The 26,631-nt window shown below is 43.5% G+C and overlaps 1 protein-coding gene across 2 annotated transcripts; it reads right to left on the reverse strand.

Moving 5' to 3' along the window:
• Positions 1-3,060: 3,060 nt before the first annotated feature.
• On the reverse strand, positions 3,061-22,595 carry LOC108938652 (ras-GEF domain-containing family member 1B-A-like). Of its 2 annotated transcripts, none has more exons than XM_018759455.2 (14): positions 22,292-22,595; positions 17,422-17,604; positions 17,068-17,190; positions 16,667-16,804; positions 13,327-13,539; positions 13,061-13,135; positions 12,241-12,336; positions 12,045-12,147; positions 10,746-10,825; positions 9,862-9,957; positions 7,557-7,652; positions 7,103-7,226; positions 6,310-6,382; positions 3,061-4,423 (listed from the first exon to the last, which is right to left on the reverse strand). In XM_018759455.2, exons 2-14 carry the CDS (start codon positions 17,596-17,598, stop codon positions 4,399-4,401), a joined length of 1,419 nt encoding a protein of 472 aa, XP_018614971.1. In that variant the 5' UTR covers positions 17,599-17,604; positions 22,292-22,595; the 3' UTR covers positions 3,061-4,398. The 2 variants fall into 2 exon arrangements, with proteins under 2 accessions (XP_018614971.1, XP_018614970.1); XM_018759454.2 differs by having other exon boundaries at positions 6,279-6,382.
• Positions 22,596-26,631: the final 4,036 nt, after the last annotated feature.

Below are 26,631 nucleotides of genomic sequence, written 5' to 3' on the forward strand. Positions count from 1 at the left end.
ACTGCATCTCTGGGGTTCCACCCCCTACCTGTCTTTACTGATGGCACCACCTTTTTTACAAACATATCTTTTGACTCTGCTAGAGTCAGCTGTAAACCCACCTTTGCACACTTATACTTCTCAACCAAACTTGTTACCGGCAGCTCCAACATGCCCTTACCACTACCATATAACGCCACACTGCTTAAACAGTGCGGCACCCCCAGCCACCTTCTTACTGCCGTACTAATAACTAATATCTAATAAAAACAAAAAGGATTGATTTGTAAATTTACTTTGACTTGTATTCAAACAAAAACAGTATAAAGACAAGGTATTTCATGTTTCACCTAATCAGTTGCATTGTTTTTTGAAGATATATGTTTATTCTGAAATCGATGTGTGCATCAATAACAACGTGCTGTAAAACGGGATGTTAAACAGATGAGGCAATCATGTTACAGTATATGAGTCTCCAAAAAAGGCCTAGTCCTTGAAGAACAAGGATGGGTCAAAGCTCATCAATTTGACAAAAAGTGCGGCGGCAAATAAGCCAGCACTTTGAGAACAACTTTCCCCAAAGACAATCGGTAGGATTTTGAGCATTTCACCCTCTACAGTGAACAATATAATGAGTTGATAAAGGAATCCGGTCAAATCTCGGTGCATAAAGGGCAAGGCCAAAAACCACTTCCAAGTGTGCAAAATTTCCAATCTGTTTTAGAAACAGTCATGTGTCTGTAATGGATATCAGGACATGGGCTGGGGAATACTGCGGTAAACCTTTGTCAATCACCACCATTTGCTGCTCCATCCATAGATGCAAGTTAAGGCTCTACTATACAAAGGAGAAGCCATACATCAATAGTGCCCCAAAGCGCTGGTGACTTGTCTTGGCTCTGTATTTCTGTTCATTTTGCGTAAGTATTTACTGTAGTGTGGAACCGCAAGGACTGGGTTCACCCTCTTAGCAAAGACTAATACAAATATATTTACTCACTTAGCACACACTTTTCTCCAAAGCAACTTACAATGGATACCATACGTAGTGTTACTAGCCCACACACTTTATTCACCAAGGTGACTAACACTGCTAGATACAGTACTTGGGTATGGGTCACTCATCTATTCATCAGTGGAACACACTCTCTGTGTCACCCACACACTATAGGGGAACCTGGACAGCATGTCTTTGGACTGTGGGAGGAAACCAGAGCAGCCAGAGGAAACCCAGAGAGACTGAGCAGGGATTGAACCCATGTTGTCTCGCACCACCCAGGCGCTGTGAGACAGCAGCTCTACTCGTCAAAAGAGTGAGTAAACTTGCAAAAAACCAGGTTTTTCCTTGAGCTGTTTGGTGGTCAGGAAATGAATCAACAGGTGTGAGATGTGAAGTGGGATGTGGTGGCGCAGCGGGTTTTGCTGGGTCTTGATCTTTGGCGGGTCTGGGGTTCGAGTCCTGCTTGGGGTGCCTTGTGACAGACTGGTGTCCTGTACTGGGTGTGTCCCCTCCCCTTCCAGCTTTGTGCCCTGTGTTGCTGGGTTAGGCTTCAGCTCACTTTGACCCTACTTGGGTTAGGTAGTTTCAGCCAGTGTGTGAGATGTGGGACACTTGTGTTACATTGCTTTCATTCTTTCCTCCTTTCCTCTGTCCCATCACCCCGCACAAGTGTTGCCCATGTGTACTCAGACTTTTGACAGATGCTCCACACCAAACAGTACTAATACACTTTTCACTTTCAGGACCTGAGTGTAGTATAGCCCACCGCGAAGTGCTGCCATCCCACCTTAAGACGCACGCGTTGCAACGCCAATGGATTTCAACCTGCAACGACAACTCCGAACACATGGTGGCGCGCGACAGCTGCCCGTTCAAACATTAATCGAACAGGCGTCACAGAGCCGCCACTTGGTGGTGTACAGCTTGGTACATTAAAGTTCCAAGTATCCATGTATCCGAGAATTTATTTCGATACACAAAACTGATCTTGAAACCCCTAGCCTTAGACTTGACCCTGACTGATTGTACAAACACATAAATGGTAGTTTCAGTTACTCATCATTTTAATTCTAGCACTTTATTCGATTTCCTAAGCTTGACAGTAATGCTATGTTGTACTGCTGCAGCATGGATTCCTCACCTTTAATTTAAAGTAAAATAGAAATCCCCAACAGCCTGACTTTGACCAGTGGTTTGCTATAGTGGATTCTCACACACGGGGGGTGCAGTGGCGCAGTGGGTTGGACCGGGTCCTGCTCTCTGGTGGGTCTGGGGTTCAAGTCCCGCTTGGGGTGCCTTGTGGTGGACTGGTGTCCCGTCCTGGGTGTGTCCCTTTGGCCTTATGCCCCGAGTTGCCGGGTAGGCTCTGGTTCCTTGCGACCCTGTATGGGACAAGCAGTTCAGATAGTGTGTGTGTGTGATTCTCACACACTTGTCCAAGGTGGGGTCATGGTGAACCAGTGCTTAACACAGAGCACAAGGCTGGAGGGGGGAGGGGACACACCCTGGATGGGATGCCAGTCCACTGCAAGGCACCTCAAGCAGGACTCAAACCCCAGACCCACCAGAGAGCAGAACCTGACCACAGAAGAGCTGAGACACACTCTTGAATTATATCTCAGTGTAACTTCAGTCACAGCAAAGCCAAACATCTTTGTAACTGCTTGTTTTGTGCTTTATAGAAATTTGTCTCAGTATAGATTTACTGAAATATTTTTAAAATTTTGTATACAGTATTGAAGCATGTATGGGCAGCTGGTACTGGAGTGGTTAGCACTGCTGCCTTTGGACCCAATGGCATGAAGTTTGAATCCCACCTCCAGCTGTATGGTACGCTTGAGCAAGGTACTTACCCTAAATGGCTCTAGTAAAATTACCCAGCTGTATAAATGAGTAATTGTAGGTAGCTTAACACTGTAAGCAGCCTTGGAGAAAAGTGTGAGATAAATGTTAATGTTTAATCAAAACAGTATTGAAGACAGTGTACAACCCTGGTTGCGGCTGTGACTTGAAGTCAACATATTCAACTTTTATTTAGTCCTTTCTATTTACATTACTTCAGGTATTAGCAATGTTTCCAACCCATCGGGAGAGACAATACATACAGTACGCAGAAAAGTATATATATTTTACACAGTACACCTATATGATTTAATGTAACACAAGTGGGTTTTCATTAAAGAAAAAGCAATGTCAGGGTAAGCTAAATAACCACGAAAAGGTTTAACTTAATTTTTACGTACCGGAACCTTAATAGTTTTCCCCCTATAAATTTTTATAAAATATGCGAGGGCAATAACTACCAAAGCTTGTTATGTACCTAGTGCAGAATTGAGAACAATGTTATAGCAGTCTGAGCAAATAAAATGAAAAAGACAATAGCCCCAAAAGTATTTGGAAACGTACATTTCAAAAATGTGAAAACACAATAGAAAAACATGACCAAAAACACACTTGCAAAGTGCATCTCTGACATTTCACATTATATGAAAACAGGTACTGTCAATATTTTTGACTCTCTCTTCTGCCACACACAAGGTTTGCGTAAAATTACTACATCTCTAGTAATACGTGGCGTGAAATTCAGTTCCTCTCTTGCACCGGAGGAATGTAAGCGCTGGACCACTAGTCGTACTTCAGTGCTATATTTACTTTGTAAAGTGGCTGACGGAGGAGTCCAAACAACACTGGTAATAAAGAAAAAGGGAGGTGGTCCTGGCATCTGCACACAAACACTTCATTAAAGCGTCTCGCCTTATTAATGCCGCAGACAATAAGGGCCGGTGGGTCACAGCCAGCATTTGTGTGCTTTCATATTACACTTCAATACGATACGCTGAACTGGAACTACCATAAACACACGTTTAACCACACTTTCAAGAAAACCCCTCTTCCAAATCAAATATATGGAAGCATTAATTTATACATTATTCACAGGTATATATTTGTTCCACATGGAACAAAACTACAAATACTGTGAAGCTTGGAGTGAAATTTTTGATACATCAGGTATATCGCTGATGCACAGTGCAGGTGTCTGGAACGAAGTAGGATACACTGCTGGTTTCAGAGAGCAGCTTTTGAAAATTTTTGACGGAGTAAGCCAACCAGCGGCAAACTCCTCTTTCTGCCAAACACAGTAAAGATGTTTGGAAAGGACAACTAACTGGTGCATGGCATGGTGGCAGATGAATTAAAGAATGGCATTATGTTCTTGGCTCTTCTTCCATAATAATTAAAGATACAAAAAGAATACAAATTGTTACAAAGAGATGAAAAACTGTCTAGAAACATTCAGTAACAAACAGATATAGTCTCTTATCAGTGTGTCAAAAAAAAAAAAACACTGAAGACTGTCACCCCATCTTTGACCGCGACACGTGTTTATTTTTGGAGTCCGCTGCACGCTGTGCACATCTTCAGTACTTCAGCAGTAGAGTGGACCTGTAAAAAAGAAAAAGAAAGAAAGAAAGCCGTTCAGTGCCAGTGTGCTGGAGAAGCAGAATGCCCATTTGTCTTTGCAAGGCTTCTTATACCTGCCATTGCATCAACATGTTTTCTGATAATACTATGACAGGAAATTAAATATAGGTAGGGGCATGGATTTTAAAAAAAAAAAAAAATAAATAAATAAAATGAATGTGGAAGGCGCCTGTAAAGCAAAAAAAGTGGTAAAAATCTGCAGGCACAAGATTCAGAGAAATTTAATTTACAGACAGACACCCCTCAACCTACACAAAGTCTGTTCAACCACTTACGTAGTCAAAAGTTACGTCTGTCAGATTCCCCTCCTCCCCCACAATTCAACGTAACATTAATAATTTTTCCATCTGTTATTGCACCTTGACATTTTTTCCATTATTGTTGTTTTCATGCTAGCGGTTCCTTTCATGTCCTCCTTTATATGCGCAGCATCCTTCCATCATATTCACAGTCGATATGGCTAAACCTAGTTCCCGTGCTATAGACCATAATCTTTGTCCACCTTCATACTTCCGTATCATTTTCAATTTTGCAAGACAGTTCTCGTTTTCCTTACATTTACCATTATTCATTTAGCAGACACTTTTCCCCCCCCGCTGGTCCCCGCTGTGTGGTGGGTCTGGGGTTTGAGCCCTGGTTGGGCCTTGCAATAGACTGGTGCCTTGCCCCGAGTGTGTCCCCCAGCCCCCTGCTCGGGACAAGCGGTTGGTGACATTGGTTGACTGTCACTATGTTATCAGAAGGAGAGTCTTGGATGCAGATGCATGATTCTTAAGTACAGTTCGTTTGTTTCTTTCCACCATATGAATCGATTTACATCACACGAGTGGCTGTATAAACCTTTATCCGAATATCGACGATTCCTTCCTGGTATTTTATATACGTATATAAACATTTAAGTTACATTACAGGAGTAGTTGCGTGAAGGTTTATCCATTGTTTAAGAGGCATGATCTTAAAGTTATAGTGCATGAACATTTACACATTACATGAACTTCTTAGATCGTTGAAGTGAGTCTAGAAGAGGTGAGTTTTAAGACCCTTTCCCTCCACCCCCAACCAGGCATTGTGAATAATGAAATGGGGGGGGGGGGAAGCACTACACTAACGAGAGGAGATGTGTTCACGGCTCAAGACACGCGAGAACTGGGAAGATGCAGCTTCTTGTCTTGTCTGACTATACCAACTTGTGCTTAAGGTATTTCAGATGTTTTGCGTAAAATAAAAGCACTATCCGTAAATAATGTGTATGCAGGGAATTTATGTAAATCTGGATTTACGCAAGTCAAATTTACTAAAGTGGAGGGGTGTCTATTTTTATATTTTTATAGACCCCCCCCTCTTCTCACACAGTGACACAGAGCACTTGAACAAAGTCATAAGGCAAAGAAGCAAATACAACAAAGAAATAACATTTATATCAAGCCTTTCCCCATAACCATACAAACAGTTTCATTGCATTCCTCCAAATCAAAAATATTGTCTCACATATTGGTAGCACAGCTTTGGTAATAGTTTTAGCAAAAAAAAAAAAAAAAATCAAAATACTACTGAGAATGTGACTGAGGTTAGAGATAAAAGGTCCCACTCAGATGAGGCTTGTTATCATTTACTCCATAAATCAGAACACTGCTTCAATGTCACTGACATGTAACATTTAACACTACTATGACAGTGATACAGTTCAGTTCCCCTCAGTTCGTTTCATTGGCTTCATACAGGTAACAAAGTGCTTGCACCATCAGGTGAGTAAACAGCTAGTCTGTGGCTGTGACCTATATAAGTCTTGGATCAATAGTAACGTAATTTGACATGCCTGATGCACAGTGCGGATGCCTCGCACACACCTCAGAGATTTCCATCTCTCCTTCTCTGTGTTATTCTCGGGACCTTCACTTTCATACGAGGCCAGATACAAGGCTGTGAAGACAAAAAAAAAATGTATGTTATTATCATAACTAAATCCCTTTGCACAAATAAATAGGCCTTAGGCTCAATACTTCCCGAGGAATGCACTTTGTGAAAATAGATCAGTGAAGCACTGATATCTAGGAATGTACAGTATTAATGTTTTCACATATATTTCACATTGTATGTCCATAAAATCAAAAGTGAGATCAAATGTTTCCATTTCACTCCTTTTGAATGGAAAGTGTTTTATGACAAAGCAAAAAGTAAAGATTTTCATTCATCCCTCACCTCATACAAACGTACAATAACCATAGCGTGCTCCAGCAAGAAGCATAGTAATGTGGAGCACACACCAAATCTGTGTGGATCAGAACAGACTTGGAACTAATCTCTGTGATTGTAATCTGCAGGCCGGGCAACTGAAGCCCAGGCAGCTGGAAGCCATGGTGTCAGTACATTCCATTGGTGGGCTTTGGGGTCAGGAGGCTTACGCACACCGGCCCGCCCTGATCTCAGTTCAATGTGCGATAAGATAAGAAGTCAAGCCGATGAATCAGTTGAGCTTCCAACTGAAGGGACATGAACTAAATCGAGGCAGACAAAAATAGGCTAAAAATATCCTAATGATCTGGTCTGAGTGGCAGTTTAACTCTTTGAGCTTCATGCTGAAGTCCACATGGCTTGTTTGGAGAGACCGTGATGAAGGCATTTCTGTGTGAAATGACTTACCGTCCTCATTGAAGACTGGAGCAGTCAGGAGGTATGCTATTATTTTTCGGTCTTTCTCGAAGGGACACTCCACTTTCTTCCAAGCCATGAACTCACTCACCTGCTTGGCAAGTTCCCAAAATTTCTGTGACAGAGTTGGAACAGGCCACCATTAGATTATTGCGGACATCAAAAAGTGACACTTGGAATTACCAAACATCTGGCCTTCGGGAAGGTAGGACTCATTTCACAAAATGCAACTAAATACTAACTATATCTAAATGTATGATGCCATACCAAATATACTGATTATATACAGTATAATCATGTATGTATACACACCATATACCACATCACAATCTACAAAAACTGAAAATGAATATAAACATATGAGCTTTAGTACCAACGGAGTTTAAACAGATATATAGTATATTGCTATTTAATATAGTATTTCTTAAAAATGTGCAGCACTTACCTCAAAATTAATATGTCCATTTGGTAGTCGGTTGGCACATCCCTCATTTAGAAAGTAAACATCCTTGATTAATAAACTGAAGAAAGGTATAACAATCTGTACAACCAAAAAAAAGAAATAGTTTAGTGACAAAATCTTTCACAGTACTTTCCCCTGAAAGTCATTTACACTGAAATGCCAACGTTCCATTATTACCAACTTCACTATAGAACAAGGCTAACAATAACAATTGATAAAATTCTCAAGTACCCCCATAATCCTTCCAAAAGCCAATTTGGTGTGATTCATCAATAAATCAAATAATTTGGTTCTTTTCAAATTGGGCAGAAATTCATAAAAATGTGTCATGGCCTAAGCTTCACCTTTCCTAAACCATCTATGAAGATGGTAGCGAAGCAATGATCTCAGAATAGCATGGTCCCAGTAAAACAAAAGAAAATTCACACCAGTGTTTATACTTCATTTAGAAGCAGCCAGTAGTGAAGAATAAATAGTTGGAAACTGAAATGATTATCAGGATCTATAATCATCTCCATCACCAAGATTGGTTTTACTAAAATTCCAAACGTGTAAATGGATAGTTATGCAATGCTCTAAAAGTGCCCTTTAAGGAACTACATGCTCAGTATTTGAGTGAATAATACACTTAAAGTATCACTTGAGTGTTAAAATAGACACACACTGTCTGAAGCCACTTGTGACCCTGCTCAGGACAATGAACTGGAGCCTAATCTGGCAACACAGGGAGTGAGGCTGGGGGGGTTTTGGAACACACCCAGGGCGGGACACCACTCCGCCACAAGGCACCCCAAGCGGAACTCGAACCCCAGACCCACCGGAGAGCAGGACCCAGCCAAACCCACTGCGCCACCATGCCCCCAGTGTTAAAACAGAAAACTGCAAAATTTGATACTTGTAAATAAAAAGTATTTATAAATAATAACATTATTGGAAAGCTACTTCATGTTGGTGTGTCATGTTTTTATCTTGAATTTCTTACAAGGATATGAGCAAAGTCAAAGTGCATTTGAATTTAAGAAAAACACGGTACGCTAAGGTTGCCTCTGTACAAGGGGGGAAAATACATTTGCATGGGAGCGTCTTACTAAACACAAAAAGTCACAAGGGCAAACGTCCCTGTGGGAACAACGAACACTGTCTCGTGAACTCGCCGTCAAAGTCGAAGTGACCAGTTCGCGTTCTCAGAGTTGAGTATGACGGCACGGTCTTTAGCCGTAAAGCATCTTTACGAGCACAGTCGCTCCACGTCAACCGGCGCTCAGGCCTTCACCAGCACTGCCATTCTTGGGCAGCTGCACTATCGCCACGCCGCGCAGTTCTCAAGGCTGGGGCAGCCAGTTTGTGCTCATGAATGCGACTCAGCCTGGAACAAAATGTGAACTGGCCCTCTGCCATGTTTTCCACAAGGGAACGGAATGTTTTTAAGAAGGAAATTGCACGTCCCCTTGATGTCAAACCCATCGCAGTCTATTTCTGATTTGACCTCTATGTCTTCACTTGCAGTTTTGGATTATATAACGTTCAAAACCAAAGGCCCATCATGTTTAGAGTAAATAAGTTTCTACTCAAGTGATAACTCATAGCAAGCAATGGATTTCACTTTGTTTGCTGGAGTTATCACTTGTTCTTAGATGACTAGATAGTGCAGTCGTCGATTCAATTGCTCCCTCTTCGTAATCATTAATCTGTGTTTATAGTTTCTCGATGACGTGGCGGAATTTTGTTTTGTTCTTGCTTTCAAAACAGAGTGCAGACTGTTTTTTTTGTTGTAGAGTTTCCCAGTTCTTTCAGATCCTAAGAACAAACACATCCTCCAAACAATGATAAGAACAAAATGTGTTCCACACTGCAGTACCCCAGATCCAGAAATGGAGTTCTCTTGTACTCTCAACGGTGCAGTGATTTTTTTTCTGGTTAAATAATGTAGCTATATTTATTTTTTAATGTCACTGTTTCTTTATCCAGGGGGGCGTGGTGGCGCAGTGGGTTGGACCGAGTCCTGCTCTCCGGTGGGTCTGGGGTTCAAGTCCCAGTTGGGGTGCTTTGCGATGGACTGGCGTCCCGTCCTGGGCTTGTCCCCTCCCCCTCCAGCCTTACGCCCTGAGTTGCCGGGTTAGGCTCCGGCTCCCCGCGACCCCGTCTGGGACGAGCGGTTCAGAAAATGTGTGTGCGCGCGCGCGTTTCTCTTTATCCTTTTTAAAACTATCCAACAGGTTGAAGACAGGCAAATTTTTCCTTTTTATGGCTTCTTTGATACAAACCAAACAGAAGTGATTATATTCACCTTCTCTCGGCTGCTATGTGCCGTTATGGACCTTTGCGTGGCTCCCCGGAGTGCTGTGCGGTAGTTGTAGAAATTATTGGAAGGATCCATCTGATGCTGCGGGATAAAAACAGATATCGCAAAGTCAGTCGATTGTTACACTCATGGTTTGAGTCTTTGTCATTTGTGGAAACTGCACATGATGTAAAACCTGCATCCCACACCATCCCTAGAAAGGGCTGACACTGAGTCATTTTCCAGTATTAGAGCTTAGACTAAGTTCTCAGGAGGAACATCAGACCCTGTGACCCATAGTGTAAAAATAATCATTGATAAAATGTAAGGGGGATGCAGTGGTTCTGCAGGTTTGGTTGGGTCCTGCTCTCTGGTGGGTCTGGGGTTTGAGTCCTGCTTGGGGTGCCTTGTGATGGACTGGCATCCCGTCCAGGGTGTGTCCCCTCCCCCTCTAGCCCTGCGTTGCTGGGTTAGGCTCCAGTTCACAGCGACCCCACTTGGGACAAGAGGCTTCAGCAAGTGTGAATTTGTGTGTGTGATAAAATGTATGGCATCTCAAAAACAGTTAAGTACAAATCCACAAGTTCCTCAATCGGTGCTTTCAAGGAGCATACAGTATCATATAGAACTGAACTGGGCTTCCCCTTTGCTGTTTTTTTGAAATATTTTTAGAAACTCACACATTCTATAGCAAACTTCACTGAAAGCACATAGCTGAAACTATCAGAGCACTCACAGCACATTAATCCAATGTACTGTGTTTCAGATTTAATTCTCCTTTGTCTAGGAATGATGCTGCTAATGTTGTCAAAATGCTGTTCCACAAACACCACTACTTTGAATCGCCTACAGACAATGTAAATGTAGATCAACTTGAAACTACTCCTTACCTCAAGAATGTCAAACTTGGCTGTTTTGACTTTGCCCCAGGTTTTCTTCAGTCTAGACACAGGGCTCATGTTCATGCCAGCTGTGAAGTGAAGGAGAGGAGTTGCGGCCATTCATGTCAGTGCTCATCATTTAGGACATTTGGACAGTAAAACGTCCACGGCACTTTCTGCGCCGCATCATTTTTCACAAGCACTTGTAAATCAGTGCTTGTGTACTGTACATAGTGAAACTTGAGTCCGCATCACCGTTAGACACTGTTTAGCTCATAGCAATGGTTTTGGGAGGATGACAGCACTGCAGACTTGTGACCCCAATCTCCTCATGTTGACACAATGAGAAATTACTCCCATTAATCCCTACATGGATCTCTCTTTTTTTAATAATCTCGTAGAAGAAACTGATACTTATATTTTGAGGGAAAAATGAAGAAAGCTGAACTATGTTTCGCTGTCAACAGGACAGGAAACAGAGACTAAGAGGTTATATTTGCATGCGAGTTTTGCATTGTTTCACTTTGTCTTTTCATGCCATTACGATTTAAAGAACAGACTTCTTAGTGGGCCCAGATTTTTCCATGCAAATACTAAATTTGTAGCCGTTGTAACCACAACAATAACATCCCTGCAAGCAGGCTTGGATAAAGGCATGCACTAAACAATGAGTAATGACAGCAGCATATTTGAGCCTAATTCTCGAGAAGCCTGTTATGTCACATTGCATAGCACAGAATGTCAGAAATCTTGTTGTTCAGAGCACAGAAACAAACACAGCTGAGGAAGTGAACCTTTCCCATGACTTGTTTGCTCACTCTCCCTCTGCAGCTCCCAGGAGAGGGTCTGCCTGGGGCTAAGTCTCTGAAGAGAAGATGAGGCTGGGACAGATGGACCGCCTCTCCCCCTCACTGCAGCCAAAACGCCTTGCCTGGTCAGCGCTTGACCATCTGCCCGCTGGCTGTGCTAACAGCCCCCTCCCCCACCAGGCGGCCAGCTGCCTCTACAGCCACCTAAGCAGACTGGTTTAGAGCCCTGACTACCTATAATGCCCCTGCTGTGGCAAACGATGGAGGGAGCACATAATTGTGAACTCTAAATGCATTTATGTTGGTTTTATTGGTTATAAGAGAAGACCAGCTTTGCTCACTTTTTTGATTCGGTTGCCGATGGAAATAAACCAATTCCTGAACTAGACTATCTCAGCTGCTTCCAGGTAGAAGGTGCTTTACAGGTGCATGATCAGTTTCGGAATCTTCACTATGTGCAGCTTTGTTTGATGCAAAATTGTGAGATGCAAGCACTTACAGATGATGGCCATGAGAGAGTTGAAGTTGCCGATGTTGAAACATTCTCGTGCCACATCGATGAAGAATTCAGTGACCCGCGCCCTTTGTTTCTTCTTCACGGGCTGCACGGAGATAGGAAAGGAAAGCATTCACCTTCCGAATTTGATGAGGCGCAACAAAGGAAAGAGCTGGACCACCAATGAGGTTGAGCTCACCATGCAGATCTCTGTGGCCACCAGGTAGCTGAGTCGGTTGAACCAGTCCACGTAAGCCTCGAGGTTGCGCGCCTTCTTGTGGCCACTAAACCGACTCTGTGGGAGTAAAGACACGCAAAGCCACTCTTTTACAGAATCAAGAAATCTTCCATGATTTTAAAAAAGATGCCAGTGATGCAGTTTGGAGTAAATGTTAGATCTAGAGCTACTTTCATCTTCCCAGCATTCTGCTTATAACATGAACATTTTACCTTTAATATCGCAAAAAAATGACAGTAGTATTCAGTGGAGTTAAACAAACTTGCTTGAATATTGGGAGGGTGGGGATGTTACCCTGGCCTCCCCTGTTATTTCTATGCTAGGTACGATGCAGTCATGATGACCACTCGTGGTTTTCATAGTAAGTGGGCTTCCACACTTCTTTCACGATTGTCAAGAGATTAAAAGCACGCAAACTCCATACACCCTAAGCAAGATTCAAAGCAATGCGTGAATTCACAATGAGGCACCAGCGCTACCTGCGGTGGCTCCATTCTGCTTACATGCCAGGGCGTATAAAAATCAAAGATAAAATGTAGCAAAGCCATGAAAATTACAGGTATGTTGCAGCCAAAGGCCACATGGATTTTATTCAACAGAAATGTGTCCAAACAAATCTCTGGCTGTCAGGGTAGTAGTCTTTTTCCTGAGAATGCTAGTCATAATGAGGACTGGAGAAAAGTGAACAAGAAATCTGTCATCTAGCATTTTTCCCCAAATTAAAACAAATTTCTGAACTCCCCGAAATACCAAAATATGATTTAAAACATCTCCACACTACCTTATCATTGTCACGTGGGTCTTTCTGAATAAATGCTTGGATAAATTCCTCAGGTCCAATGAAGCTTGATCTCTCCTAAAAAAATGAATAGGTGAGTCAGACCTGTATTTACACAATACTCCAATTGATGTACGAGGCACAAAATCAAACATTAATGCCTCCAAATTTTTTTTCTATAGTTTTTGTTTTCTTCTTCAGAACTCGGCAGTTGTCAAAACATGACTTGAATCCTTCTCTCCATCCCATTTACTCCCTTGATCACTCACCAGCTCTATGTGTGTGAGCTGCTGGGCAAGGGTGAAGGGGTCATTGCAGATGGTCAAGATGTCCTTCTGGATGGCCTGGGGTTTGGTCTTCAGCACTGCTAGCCTGTCTGTCACTGTGATGCTGATCTTCATCAAGGTCTCCTCATATTGACCAAGGGCCGTTAGCTTACGGATCAGACCCTGCGTCATCTGTTGGACAGCCTTACGGTAGAGCTGTACCAGAAAATCAAGGAAAACCAGAACTGGTGGTTATTGCTAAAGACAAACACTCTTGATAATCATGTGTTGTGACTAAACAGACAAAGGTTCATCATACCATGGTAACAGCATACACTTGGTTTGAGGATTCAGGTTTCAGGACGAGTAATAGTGTATTGACTAACATCCTCTAACTCGGATACCAATTATTCCTTAAAACTGAGATCACTAAAGCCGATTAGACCGCTAGTGCACTAGTTCATCCTGGGCTTAAAGAGGATATTCTGCAGCTCTTCCTCATACCTCAACATATAATCGCATGACATTAGATAAGCATTCAGACCACCGAGTACAGTGGTTGCATAATGACCCGAGGAGGCCGTTGACACTGTTTTTCGGGCTTAAGTGAGGGGCCCATTCAAAACCGCATCCTCAGAGGTCGACGTCCACAAACCCACGGAGTTCGACGACCCCAAGAACACAGTTTTCAGTATAATCTTCTCTGTGATACATGTGTCAAACAGACAGTTAGGCACCTGGGAAATTGAAATATGCTCCAATCAACCAACCAGCTACAGTATGGTTATTGGTGAGACAGATGAGTGACCCCTTTCTCGTAATTCACTTATCAGCCAGCGATAATAAATTCCTCTCAGCAAGACACAGAAGAATCCCTGCTGATGCCAGTCCATCGCAAGGCACCCCAAACGGAACTCGAACCCCACACTCAGAGAGCAGGCCTTGGCCAAACCCACCGCGCCCCCACCTGCTTCAAATAGAGGTAAATTTAGAAACACTTCCTGAAGATAACTAGCTGACATTTTCAATCAGCACGCCACTCTGTTGTTCTGACACACAGTATTAAAAAAGAAAAAAAAATGTTCCGTTTCTACCCTCCTTCCACAGCAGGTCCTGGCAACGGAAGCAGCAACAGCCTGCTGCACGGCATGACCCCTAATGGAGAGGCTGGTTAACGCCACCTTCCGATTCTATCCTGGCACCATTACATTGCATCACGCCGTATCCCTGCGACAAGCTCCACGAGGCCCCCATGGTGATGTGTAAAGTGGAGGCGTGGATGAATGTGAACCCATGGTGCGTGGACGAGAGCACGCACACCCCTGCCACTTGGGCTCAGGGGTGCAGGCTTTTGTTTTGCTTTGCTTGGCCACACCTCAAGCCTGCATCCCTCTATTCTCTATTTAGCTGACCACTTCCATAATGACAGTCCCCGCTAATCAAGGGGTTGGAGTGAAGCGGGCTGGAAATGGCCACTGACGGATGTCGGAGAAACCTATTACGGGTGCACAGCATTGCAGAAGTTTGTTGCACATCCGGTGAGGGGGGAAAATAAAGTGCCTTTAGTTCACTGAACTTTGTGTCCAAGACAGGCTGCTGCCTTGAAGGGGCATAGGGTGTAGAGCCCTGTGGCTCTCAGCAAGATGCACAAGCACGTTGCTATGAATTGTTTATTTCTGATGGGTTCAAGTACATTAGAAAGTGCCTGCTGTTCTCAAACCACTCCAGAAACACTGATAAATGAAGAGATTGTCTGTGCTAGCCAGGGGCACCAGGATAACCTACTGCTTGTGGACCTTTGCCTGTCTGGTGCACATCACATGGACACAAACAATGTGCAGAGCAGAGTATACCCTGTATAAAAAAAAAAGCTGTTGTAGAGATCAGTGCATGTGCTTGAAAATAACTACCACCAATGGAAAGCATTAAGGAATAAGTTAAAAATATGAAATTATAAATTATACTAAATAAGTCAGTGTAACAAGTTTGTTACAATAATAGCCTGACAGATCTATTACCACAACAAAGGTAAACCCAGCAGATCAAGTTCTTTCTTTGGGTCACTGTCCAAATGATTCACAATTCATTCTGAAACTACAAAATTAATAGCTTTTTATAGGTGCCACTTTTTTACTTGGCAATAAAGAGGACCTCTGACTGTCCACACAATGACAACCCAACGGAGGAGGTCCTGCAAGGTTGACAGTGGCCGTCCACAAAGAACAGGGCCAAACCAAACTGGTCATGCCAAAATTGGCCCTGGGCGTGGAACCGTGTATTTGTGCAACCAAAACAGTGATTTTAAAAACGATGCATTGCTACAGGCACTCGTGCTCGATCACTGCCTAGAGGCATGTCTAAGGCAGCTTCTAGTTGCTCACATTAATCCCTCTGTTGGTAACACAGACCCAGTGACCTGCAGGAACCTGCTGCGAGGAAAATTTGCATGTATCCAACTTGGCAGTACCAACAAAACCATGGGATCTCAGTGGTGAGGGGAAAAATAACATAAGGTGGGGATTTAAAAAAAAAAAAAAAAAACCCAAGATGTTAAACAATACAGTTCAGGACATAGGGGAAAAAAAAAAAATGAAGGCAGGATTTTAACTGAATTCATATGCTTCTCTTGTGCAGAGAACAGAGCACATGGCAAAAACAAGACTGTTAAATGTTAGGTGACAGTCCCCAATAGAGGACTTTGAAAAGCAGAATTATTAATTCGTCCCAGCTCAATTTTAACTCAAAGCAACTACTTTCTTAATCTGTCCAATAAGGACTTCTGCACCGATACGAACACTGAGAGGACTCTGCCGAATGCTCCCATAAATGACAACAGAACAAGCATTTGTTAAACCCTGTGACATCCAGGTCAGCATTCGCAGGACAATTTAAACGCTGCCTAAGGCATAGTGATGTGGCAGACAGAAGCTGGCAGATCCCTGAACAATGTGCCCTTTCTCCGTGTGCACTCGGCCTGCGCACGTGCATATGGCTTCGCAGCTAGAAACCGAACTTTCAATGCGAGCCCCCGACTCCCCACTGTCTCCCTGACTGCCACCTGATTGCCAATCCATGTGAATTTCATTTCTCGGGAACAGTGGTCTTTATTGGTTCAAGCAGCAATTTAAACCGAAGTGCACGCGATACACCACGCTGCACATATACGTCAATGAAGGAAACATACGCGCCAAGCGAGCGAACCCTAATGCTCCCCAACGAAACTGCTGCAGAAGACACAGCTGCTCTACAAAATTCAACTCAGGTTTTTCCTTGTTTGAAATCAAAAGGCAGCTTGAGTTCATTTTGACAGGTAAGATGCATAGAGGGTGACGGGAACACTGACCTCATCCCCACTGGATAAGCGGTGGGTGAGGTCCTTCAGGCGACGCATTGTGCGCTCGTCCCGGAAGTCATACGGGAAAGTCTCCGTCCACTCTGTCAGCAGCTGCAGGACTTTCGGGGCAATCTTCCTTAACCTTATCTGTGGTGGAAACACAAATGAGGAGCCATGACTTTAAACACATACTCAGACATCATATATTTTTCATATAGTTTATAGTGATGCTAAAATAAAAATGGCATTGATGTCAGGCACCTTCACTAGATTTAAAAAAAAAAAAAAAAAAAAATTACTTGTATTTAGTTCCTTAGAAACAATGTATGCAAAAAAGGGGAAAAGGACCTGTAGGTACGGTAAAATCCATACTGCCTGCAGAGCAAGATCAGGATTAAGTGGCTTCTTACCTTGTCAGCCTGAGGTTCACTAAGCCTCTGGTGCTCCACAACCAAGTGATACACTTTGGACATCAGCTCAAAGGGGTGAATGAAGAGCCTGGAGCTGAGCAGGAAGGTGAAGATGTAGGTCCTCTGTTTGCAAAATAGACCATTTGTTAATTCGCCTTAATTAAAAGCTGAGTAGAGTTATACCGTCTTCTCCAAACCATACATGTTGAACACAGTGTACCTTCTCACATTTTCACAACTGGAAAGAAACAGTAGTAGAAGAAATGAACAATCCATTGGATAGTTTTATATTCATAGCTGTAATTATTTAGGAAATCAAATGTATTGATTGAGCATAAATGCACAAGAACTTACATCTGGGTAGTAGTCAACACTGGGGACTAAGTGTTGAATGAGAGCCTCAAGAGATCCTGACACAAGGTTGTTGTCATGGTAATGCAGACCCCCATAACTCTGCTCTTTTGTCTGACAGAGATTGTTGTTATACCCACTGGTGCCAAACATAGGTGGGAAATGAGGTGTCTGAGGCATGTTGATCTGAAGAAAACAGAGCAAAGGAAAAACGTCTGAATGACACATTATATTGCAAGGTGTTTCCAAACAGTGCAAGAAGAATGAAATTATTTAAAATGTATATAATATGAACCTTTGGGGGGGGGGACACTTAAGCATCACTAGAGGGGGCGTGGCAACGCAGCAGATTTGGCCAGGTTCTGCTCTCTGGTGGGTCTGGGGTTCAAGTCCCGCTTGGGGTGCCTTGTGATGGACTGGCATCCCTTCCAGGGTGCGTCCCCTCCCCCTCCAGCCTTATACCCTGTGTTGCCGGGTTAGGCTCCAGTTTGTCGTGACCCTGCTTGGGACAAGCAGTTTCTGACAGAGTGTGTGTGTGAGAGAAGCATCACTAAAAGGTGGTTGTCACACATACACAAGAAACATGGCTACCACTACAAAAGCCTCCTACAATTCTGTGCCTTCCTTTGTGTCCAGCAGCTGAGCTGTGCGGCATTCTTGCGATTTGCTCCTAGCGAAGATGCCCATGTGGCCCGGGCAGTGAAACATACTTTCTAATCCACCACGGTGCTGCTAGCTTCCTGGAAGCACAGCTAACATCTCACATGCCGAGGTTTAAGAGCAACAATCCTCCGCAAGCCGTCACCTCACGTGGGCGTTGGCACAATGCAGCCATTTACACATGACATGATGAGCGAAAAACATTCAGAAACGTTGACCCGCAGAGCAGATCTTGAGAACAGTGTTTTGCTCACTGCGAACAAAGAGGGGCACAGAGCAGGAGCGTCCTGTGTAAAGGTTACTTGGTGAGAGAGTCTGAGAAGTGCCCCGAGCATGTAAACAACTGGTTAGTGGTCATGATCATCTCCTCCCCCTGGTCATCCTCACAAAGAAAGTGTGCTTTTCAGAGAGGGGCCGCATGTTGCCGTGGTAATGGTCACCTGATTGTATAGCTGGGATCTGGATTCCAGCATGAGCTGCTCTACCACCCTTCCCGACCTTCCCTCCTCCTTCTGCTTGCCTCCAACTGGGTGCTCTTTTCACACCAACCCTCTCACATTGGCCTCTCGAGGGCAGCAACTATTAGGCCATTAGGCAGGTCCCTCGAGGCGACGCTAGCAGTGCGGAACTGCGTCGTCGGGCCCTCACGTGCACAATGGAAGCTTTCGCTGCACCGGCACGGGGTGGAGGAACCCAAGACAATAGGCCACCCTGCGGCTGCCATCAGCATCTCCAGGCATTTGTTTGTGGCGGGTGCAAAAGACCTGGAGCATCGGGGAGGGAGCGGCACGCCGCGCGCAATCCCCTCGCTGCCGTGGCCGTGTCAGACATTTGCATCAAAATGAAAGTCTGGGAAGTCTGACGAGAACTCCCCACACCTGTTCCACCATGTGTTCCCCCATTCCAGCAAAGACAGGGGATCACAAGGAGAGCATCCAGATGTCAGCATCCAGACTGCAGCCTTGCAGACAAATGTGAAGAGCTGAGTATATCTGCAAGCTGTCTGTCATCATTAGTATCAAATCCAATCAAATTGCTGGGACATGCAGTGCTACAAAACTATTACAATTGGGGTCACCAATCATGCTCAAACGATGCTTTGTGAAAGTGCAGTGTACTTTAATACAGAATGTACAGAAAAATACCTATTAACACCATCTTTTTAACATCTAAAGCAGTTAACTTTTAGACGAGAGGCTCGCAGCCACCTCTCCATCTGCACGCATCCCGAAAGGTGTGCGCCTTCCTCACAAAACCAGAACTGTCACCGCAGTGCTCCCACTGTCTGGGAGGAATGCTTTCCGCAGAGCATCTTTACAGTTTTCCTTCCGAGTGTCCCTGAATGCCTGCAAACGGCAGCTGCCACAACACGCAACCCCGACACAAAAGTGTCAAACAAGGGAGGGGCGGGGGCAAACATAAATAGGGGAGATGAAAATGCTTACATTTTGCTTCCAGCTGTCAAATTTATAGGCCACAAGTCACCTCCCCGCTGAATGAAGGCAAACACTTCCAGAGTGATTTCTGGGCTGTGTTGCAATCATGAAAGTGAAGCATATGTATGTATTTACATCCCAAGTAATACAAATTAATAAATTAGTTTAAAATCCTAAACAATGGTGATGTATTTTTGTTCCATGGCAATCTAATTATACTCAGCAAAAATAATTCAGGTCAGTGTTTTAAAAAAATCTAAATTGTTTGATATAAATATACACACAAGAAGGAGAGATGCTATGTTTATGCAGAGGGACACTTAAAAAAAAAAAAAAAAAAAAAAAAAAAAGACTGCTGAGATGACAAATGGAGTCAAGATGTCTTGTGATTGTCTGGCTCACAGAATCTCTCCTATGGGGGAAGTTAATTGATGGTACAAAAGGTCAGTACAGTGACCCTGTGGAAAATGTGCAAAAACACTACTTTTGAGATCAAAAGCATGACAAAAAGCAATCACAGCTTGCAAAGCGTGTCACACATTCTTAACCATGCTATACAGTTTTCTAAGAATGTTTTTCAAACTACAAACAGCTTCATTTTCATGTGTGGCAGATGATATATTAATGTTTTTTTTTTTTTTTTAAAAAACAGTGTCAATGTTGTATTCTGGCAGTAAACTGGGTGCAGAAGACATTCAGCATTTTCCCTGCCTCTACAATGAGGTGCAAATGACTTTCTGCAATGGGATGGCAGAAGGACCAAATACCAGAAAGTGGAGGAGTTGGAAAATTAAGCCACAGCTGCCTATTGGCTTGGCTGGATCCCTAAGAACCACAGTCCCAAGAGCTAAGCCCCCTCCACACACCCTGGACACACTGAAAAACATACAAGGGACATCCCTGGTGGGTCCCTAAAGGAAAAGGCAAAGGTGATCCAAAGGAAAGTTCCACAGTCATTTTATTAATGCATTCATACAACAAAAAGCACTGCTGATGTGCATCATGCATAGTGTAATAATGTCATGCTCTGGTGAATGCCAGTCCTGTTTATGTTTCCTGCGCACTTGACAAAGAAACTCAGTTTAAAAAAAAAAAAAGATGTGCATTAAAAATTTCGAATTACAGGGGTAGCGTAGTGGTTATAGTTACTACATTTTGATCCCAAGGCTGCAGGTTTGATCCCCACCTCTAGCTGTAGTACCCTTAAGCAAGGTACCTACCCTAAATGTTGCTCTAGTAAAAGTTGCCCAGGTGTATAAATGGGAAAATAGCAACCTTAACACTGCAAATTGCTTTGGACAAAGCATCAGCTGAACATGTACATTAAGCCAGCAGTTAATATTGATAAGTAATAACCATCTGAGAGGTCCTGTACAAAGGTGGCAGAACCAAGAGCTTCTTTACCTTTAGGGTTTCACAGTGAATTACAGTATATATTTAGTCCTGTATTACCTCACCTAGGGTAACATTTATATTACATTTCAATTAAGCATTTATGCAGCTCCATATCCAGGTTACGGTGATTAATTTCCCTACCCATGATCACAAAGCGTACAAAAAAAAAAAAAGCAGATTTACAACAAAGTCAGAGTGAAGTAATACAGCCCACAAATTCACTGTTGGGCCTACATTTACACTTATTTATCTAGCAGATGCTTTTCTCTGAAGCGACTTCCAATGAACTCTATGTAGTGTTATCAGCCCACACACCTTATTCACTGCGGTGACTTACACTGCTAGATACACTACTTGCAATCAGTCACTCATCCATACATCAGTGGAACACACTCTCTCTGTAACTCGCACACTATGTGGGAACCTGAACAGCATGTCTTTGGAGTGTGGGAGGAAACCAGAGCACCCAGAGGAAACCCACACAGACACAGGGAGAACATGCTAACACCACACAGACTGGGTGGGGATCAAACCCTCTGCGAGACAGTGAGACACTGCATAACAGTTTTAACCCAAGGGTTTCTTTCAGACAAACTCCCAAGACAATGTCTTTGAAGGACAGGCGATTAAAACCAGTGATCCCGACTTGGGAAATCCTCTTAACCACTCACACACAGGCCACTGGAGAGAAGGGTCCTAAAAATAGTGCACAGTAAATGACAGTAAAGTGACAGTAAATCATGCTCAGCAATCCAAACGGGACCCCTTCCTTCACACACTTCTCACAGGCTACACTAGCTGCTGTGTGCTGACAAAGCAAGGCAATCTTCTAAATTTGCTTCAGATGCTTTCCAAACCCCGTGTGGACTCAACTTAATACCAGCCCAAATACTGATCAGTCACTGTTTCGCATTTTTTGACCATGTTCGTTGTACCGCATTGAATACATGATGATTTCTTTTGGGGGGGGGGCATGCCAGCCTCATTGACATCGTGAGAAATATGTTACACTGCATTTAATTCATATTTAAAATTCGTTTTTATTGCGTGTATCACAACTGATCACTGATTTGGTGAAACCTAGCGGTGCAGCACACATCATCATCATCATCATCATCATGTCGTTAACCACACGGGTGCGAGACATCGTCGAAGACCAGCCGCAGCGCCGCGATGAATCGACACGAACGAACGAACGAACGAACGAAGTGCGTCCCGCGAACCAATTCAGCCAAAGCAAAATTAAAGAACGGAACAAAAAGAAAGCACACAAAATTTACTGCACGATAGTTTGTAAACATGTGGGCTTGAAGGAAAAATACACACACATTTTATTTAAGGCATTATTTACAAATAACTGAATGGAATAAGAATGAACATACCTGAGGAAAAAAAAAAAGCTAAAAAAAAGTTTTGTTTTCCTGATATTAAAAACCCGCCCCCCTGCCTGCTCTGCTGTGTCCTGTGTTGTTGTTAAAACTGAGCACGACAGAGGAAAAAAAAAAAACACTCACGACTTCATAGAAATGTATGTAAAGATACGCATATCTCTCGTAATCTCGGGAGTAACCGACTCCTCTTCAGGCTCAACCGCCCACTTGACCACCGACAAAAACAGACGAACCCGAGGAATCACCGACACACGCGCTTCCCAGGCAGCCCGTCGCGCGCCGAACAGAAGCTCCGGCACCGCGCGACTGTTAAAACGTGTCAGTCGAAAGACGGACCTCCTTCGCAGCAGCCAATCAGGAGGGGGAAGGGCACGGAGGCCCCGCCCCCAGCGACCCCTCGTTTACGCTCGTTTGCTCACCTATTGCGTTGTGCCTGCGGCTCGTAAACTCGTGAGCTGCGCTTCTGATTAAGATACTTTCCTACAAACAACTGGAGTGGATCAACAGCGCAGTCTTAAGCATAAATCTTAAGATTGTTGCCTCCTAATCGGAAGGTTCCTCGTTTGAATTCCCCTCCTGCTATACTATAGTACCTTTTTTTATTAAGGTATTTTACACTGAATTCATAGTAAGGGCACCATCCATCCTCCTATTTGTCTGGTAAAATATTTGTGAAGTTGGTTACCTGACATTGTTTGTAATCTGCCCAAGTAATAGTAAGGTGAAAGACTAGTTGTATCTGGAAGAGCTGAGCTCCTCAAGCAGTGGTGTAACGTGAATGAATAGCAGGAGGTGACCAGTTAGTCACAGCATTAGTCAAAGTACCATTTAAAGCCAGGTTAGATATAGGGCTGATCTCACAGGACAGGCTTTTGGCGCTTTGCGGATGTCCATTGTGACAAACGCGGGTGTGTCCAAAGTGCAAGTCCCCAGAAGCGCTCGTGGAATGGCACACGTGGGCTTCTCAACACACTTTTCCGCCAAACCCCCCCCCCAAGGGGGCACATGGATGTATCAGGTTCAGGTTCATAGAGAGTTTCCCATTCTCAAGTTGCCAGATGGCAGGCCAAGGGTCTATGTTTATCTGGCCCCTCTAGGCAAACGCAGCCCTTTGAAAAACCGGAGAGTGTCAATCACATGCACACAAACAGAGATGTCTTTATTTTGTAGACATTGCACTCTCACTTTAATATAAATATTCCTACCCCACCACTAGAAACTCTAAAGGATATGAAAGGGGATAACATACATTTCTTGTAATTTATGACTTCTGTTAAGCTTATTACCTTTTCCAAGAGGCATTTTGTTTCGTGGGAATGTCCCTAAAGGGGTATTGTACAAGGTTTCCTACCCTTGTGGTCCATTTTTGTCATATTTTCACAAGGTAAGTTAAACATGGGTGGACACATTAGTATACAGTATATTGCACGTGATTGTCTACGTATGTCTGAATTTAAGTATGTGAAAAGTCTTCGACCCATCGTTGCTTCCTGACTGGGTAAGTTTGGTAAGTACATATTGCCTTCTCTTTCAGCAAACAATGCAAAAGCTGTCGGAGGAATCTTTTCACTCTCAGAAGAAGGTGGCAGCCCAGTTTCAAATGATGTTAAAAAAGCCTGTCACAATGAAAATTAGCAATATTTTAAAATGATTTTCAGTCCTTCATTTTCCAGTCTTTATAAGACATTATTCGCTCATTCATTTTCAGTGATTGTGTGGTACCGGGTTGCAGTGGTCTGGAGCTTCTTCCAAAAGCATATGGAATGAGGCAGGATACACCCTGAGTGGGATGTTGTTCCATCACAGCGAAAATGCCTGAAAGACATCTTTGGACTGTGGGAGGAAACCCTTCTTGAACATGGGGAGACATCTCTACAGCCTTCAGTCTTACCAACTCAAACAGCATTTTACACTGGCACAGCTTTATTGAAGAAATGGTTTAAGCAATCAAGGACACCACTTGTACATTTACACTACATTTATTCATTCAGCTGTTGCTTTTCTACAAAGCAACTTAAAGTATTAAGGTACTGACAATTGTTTATCCACTTACACAGCTCAGGAATATCACAGGAGTAATTTAAGATAAGTACCTTGCTCAAAGAAACTGCAGCCAGAGGTGGGAACCAAACCTGTAATCTTCAGATCCCAAGGCAGCAGCTCCAACTACTATGCTACCAATTGTCCCCAGCATATAGTCAGTATGTGAACCCTTTAGTAATTCAACCAAATTTGGGCATTGTAAAACAAAAAAAAAGAAATCTTTTATTTCAGCCAAAAATTTCTTATGTTTGCTTTTAATACTTGCCTTTTGGATCGTTGTTATGGTGCACGGCCCAACTTATTTTGACTGTTAGATCCCAGACACCCTGACATTCTAATAGAGAATTTCTTGATACAACACTGAATTCATTGGTCCTTCGATGACTATAAGTAATTCTGGGCCTGAGGCAGCAAAGTAACCCCATACCATTAAACCACCTCCCATGAACATCACTCTTGTTCAGCGTTACATAGCTGACCGTAAAGCCATAAAAAACATAAGTCTTATCAAACTTCTTAAGTTGTAGTAATACCAGTATTAAAAACTGGTACAAACTTTGTCTAATATATTTTTCAAAGCTTGAAAGTAAGACTTTTGACGTGTTGAGAGGACTCAAACTTTCTTCTGTCTATTGTTAGGGTTCCTGTGGGCTGTGATTCCACGACATAATGTTGCATTGGACAGTGGCTGGGCACAGCGGCAAGGCATAGGTTGTTGCAGGCGGGTCAGCAGCTGCAGGACACGCAACTCATGCTCCATCCGAGACTTCTCCCGCTGGGCCTCACACTCTGCTGCCTCCCGCTGTCGCCGGTCCAGCTGCTTCAGTCGCTGGCTTTCCAGCTGCGCTGTCAGCTGACGGCACTCCGATACCAGCTGTTGGAAGCAGGTGGCCAGGTACTGAATGACAGTTTTAAAAGAGTGGTCTACGCCATTCTCGGAAGATTGTGGGGAAGGAGGCTGTGGCGAAGAGCTGAAAAATCTGGAGACTGAATTTTCTTCCACGGGCAAGGCTGTCAGAATGACCAAGAAATGACAGCGCGTAAATTAAAAATATTTCTAAAGTTCACCAAAACTGCACTAACTACTTTTCGGTGTTTTGAAAATTAAGTCCAGGTCTATTCCAAACTCAGTACCTGTGCAATCACCATCAGGAGCTGGACCTGAGTCCTGACCCAGATACTGGTGTTTAGCTGATGGTTCCTCCAAAGCAATTTACAATAAGTTTATGTGAGGTTGATACAATAAGCCACTCACAATTATATATCCATTTAAAGAGCAAGGAAATTGAAGTAATCTGGGGTTATTACCCTGTTTAAGGGTATTACAGCAGGAGGGGGGATTCAAATGTGGGTCTTTCAGTTGCAAGGTAACAGCTCTAACCCTACCTGTTACCCCTGCTTTTAGAGAAATTAAGTATCATAGAAAGAAGTACATGTGTCATCCTCCCGCTGTGCTCCATTCATGACTGCATGTGCATTGTGTCCACTCCTCCCACACATGCCAGCATAAGTCAAATATCCTATAAATTAACTGCAGATTTAACATCAGACCACCATATGATCTCATTTGCCGTTTCTTAAACATTTCATTAAAAAGAAAACTGGTATATATTACAAAGCAGCCCTATTAAGATTCTTACTTGTTGGTACAGAATAAGTTGATGTTCCAAGGAAGCCAAAAGAGTCTTCATGAGGCTGTGGTTGACAGAATCCTGTGCTGCAGTCATTGTCACTGTTGGCTGCATGTTGGTCTTCCTCTGATTTGATATCAGAGCTCAAAAGAAGCTGTGTGTCCTCTCCTGAAACTTTCCCCAGCACTGCATCCATTCCTGCATAATATCTGAAGGTGCGTGGGTGGCTACTGTCCACGTCCTTGAGCAGTTTGCCTGGGAACAGTTAGCTTTCAGAGTTTTCATGCGAAGTCTGCACTGGCAGGGACTTCCGGAGAAGCCGAGGGCGTTCAACTGGGCTGACAGGCACTTGAAGACGTGTTTGTTGCGGACTTTTTCAGAGAGCCTCTTCTGCACCCCACATACCTTTCTGGATCAAATTTAAGACCCTGGTTATGGCCTACTAAAGCATCATAGAACTGCTCCCAGCTATTTACAAGACTTGATCAACCGCTTCACCCCAACCGGACCCCTTCACTCGTCTACTTCTGCCCACTTGGTGGTCCAGCACACGAAAGGTAAAGCACGAAGGTTCTCAGTTCTAGCTCCATTGTGGTGGAATGACCTCCCCCCCTCACTCAGAACTGCTGAAACTCAGTCTACGTTCAAGAAGGGTCT

This window comes from Scleropages formosus, chromosome 17 (genome assembly GCF_900964775.1).
Source record: "Scleropages formosus chromosome 17, fSclFor1.1, whole genome shotgun sequence".
NCBI classification, from domain to species: Eukaryota; Metazoa; Chordata; class Actinopteri; order Osteoglossiformes; family Osteoglossidae; genus Scleropages; species Scleropages formosus.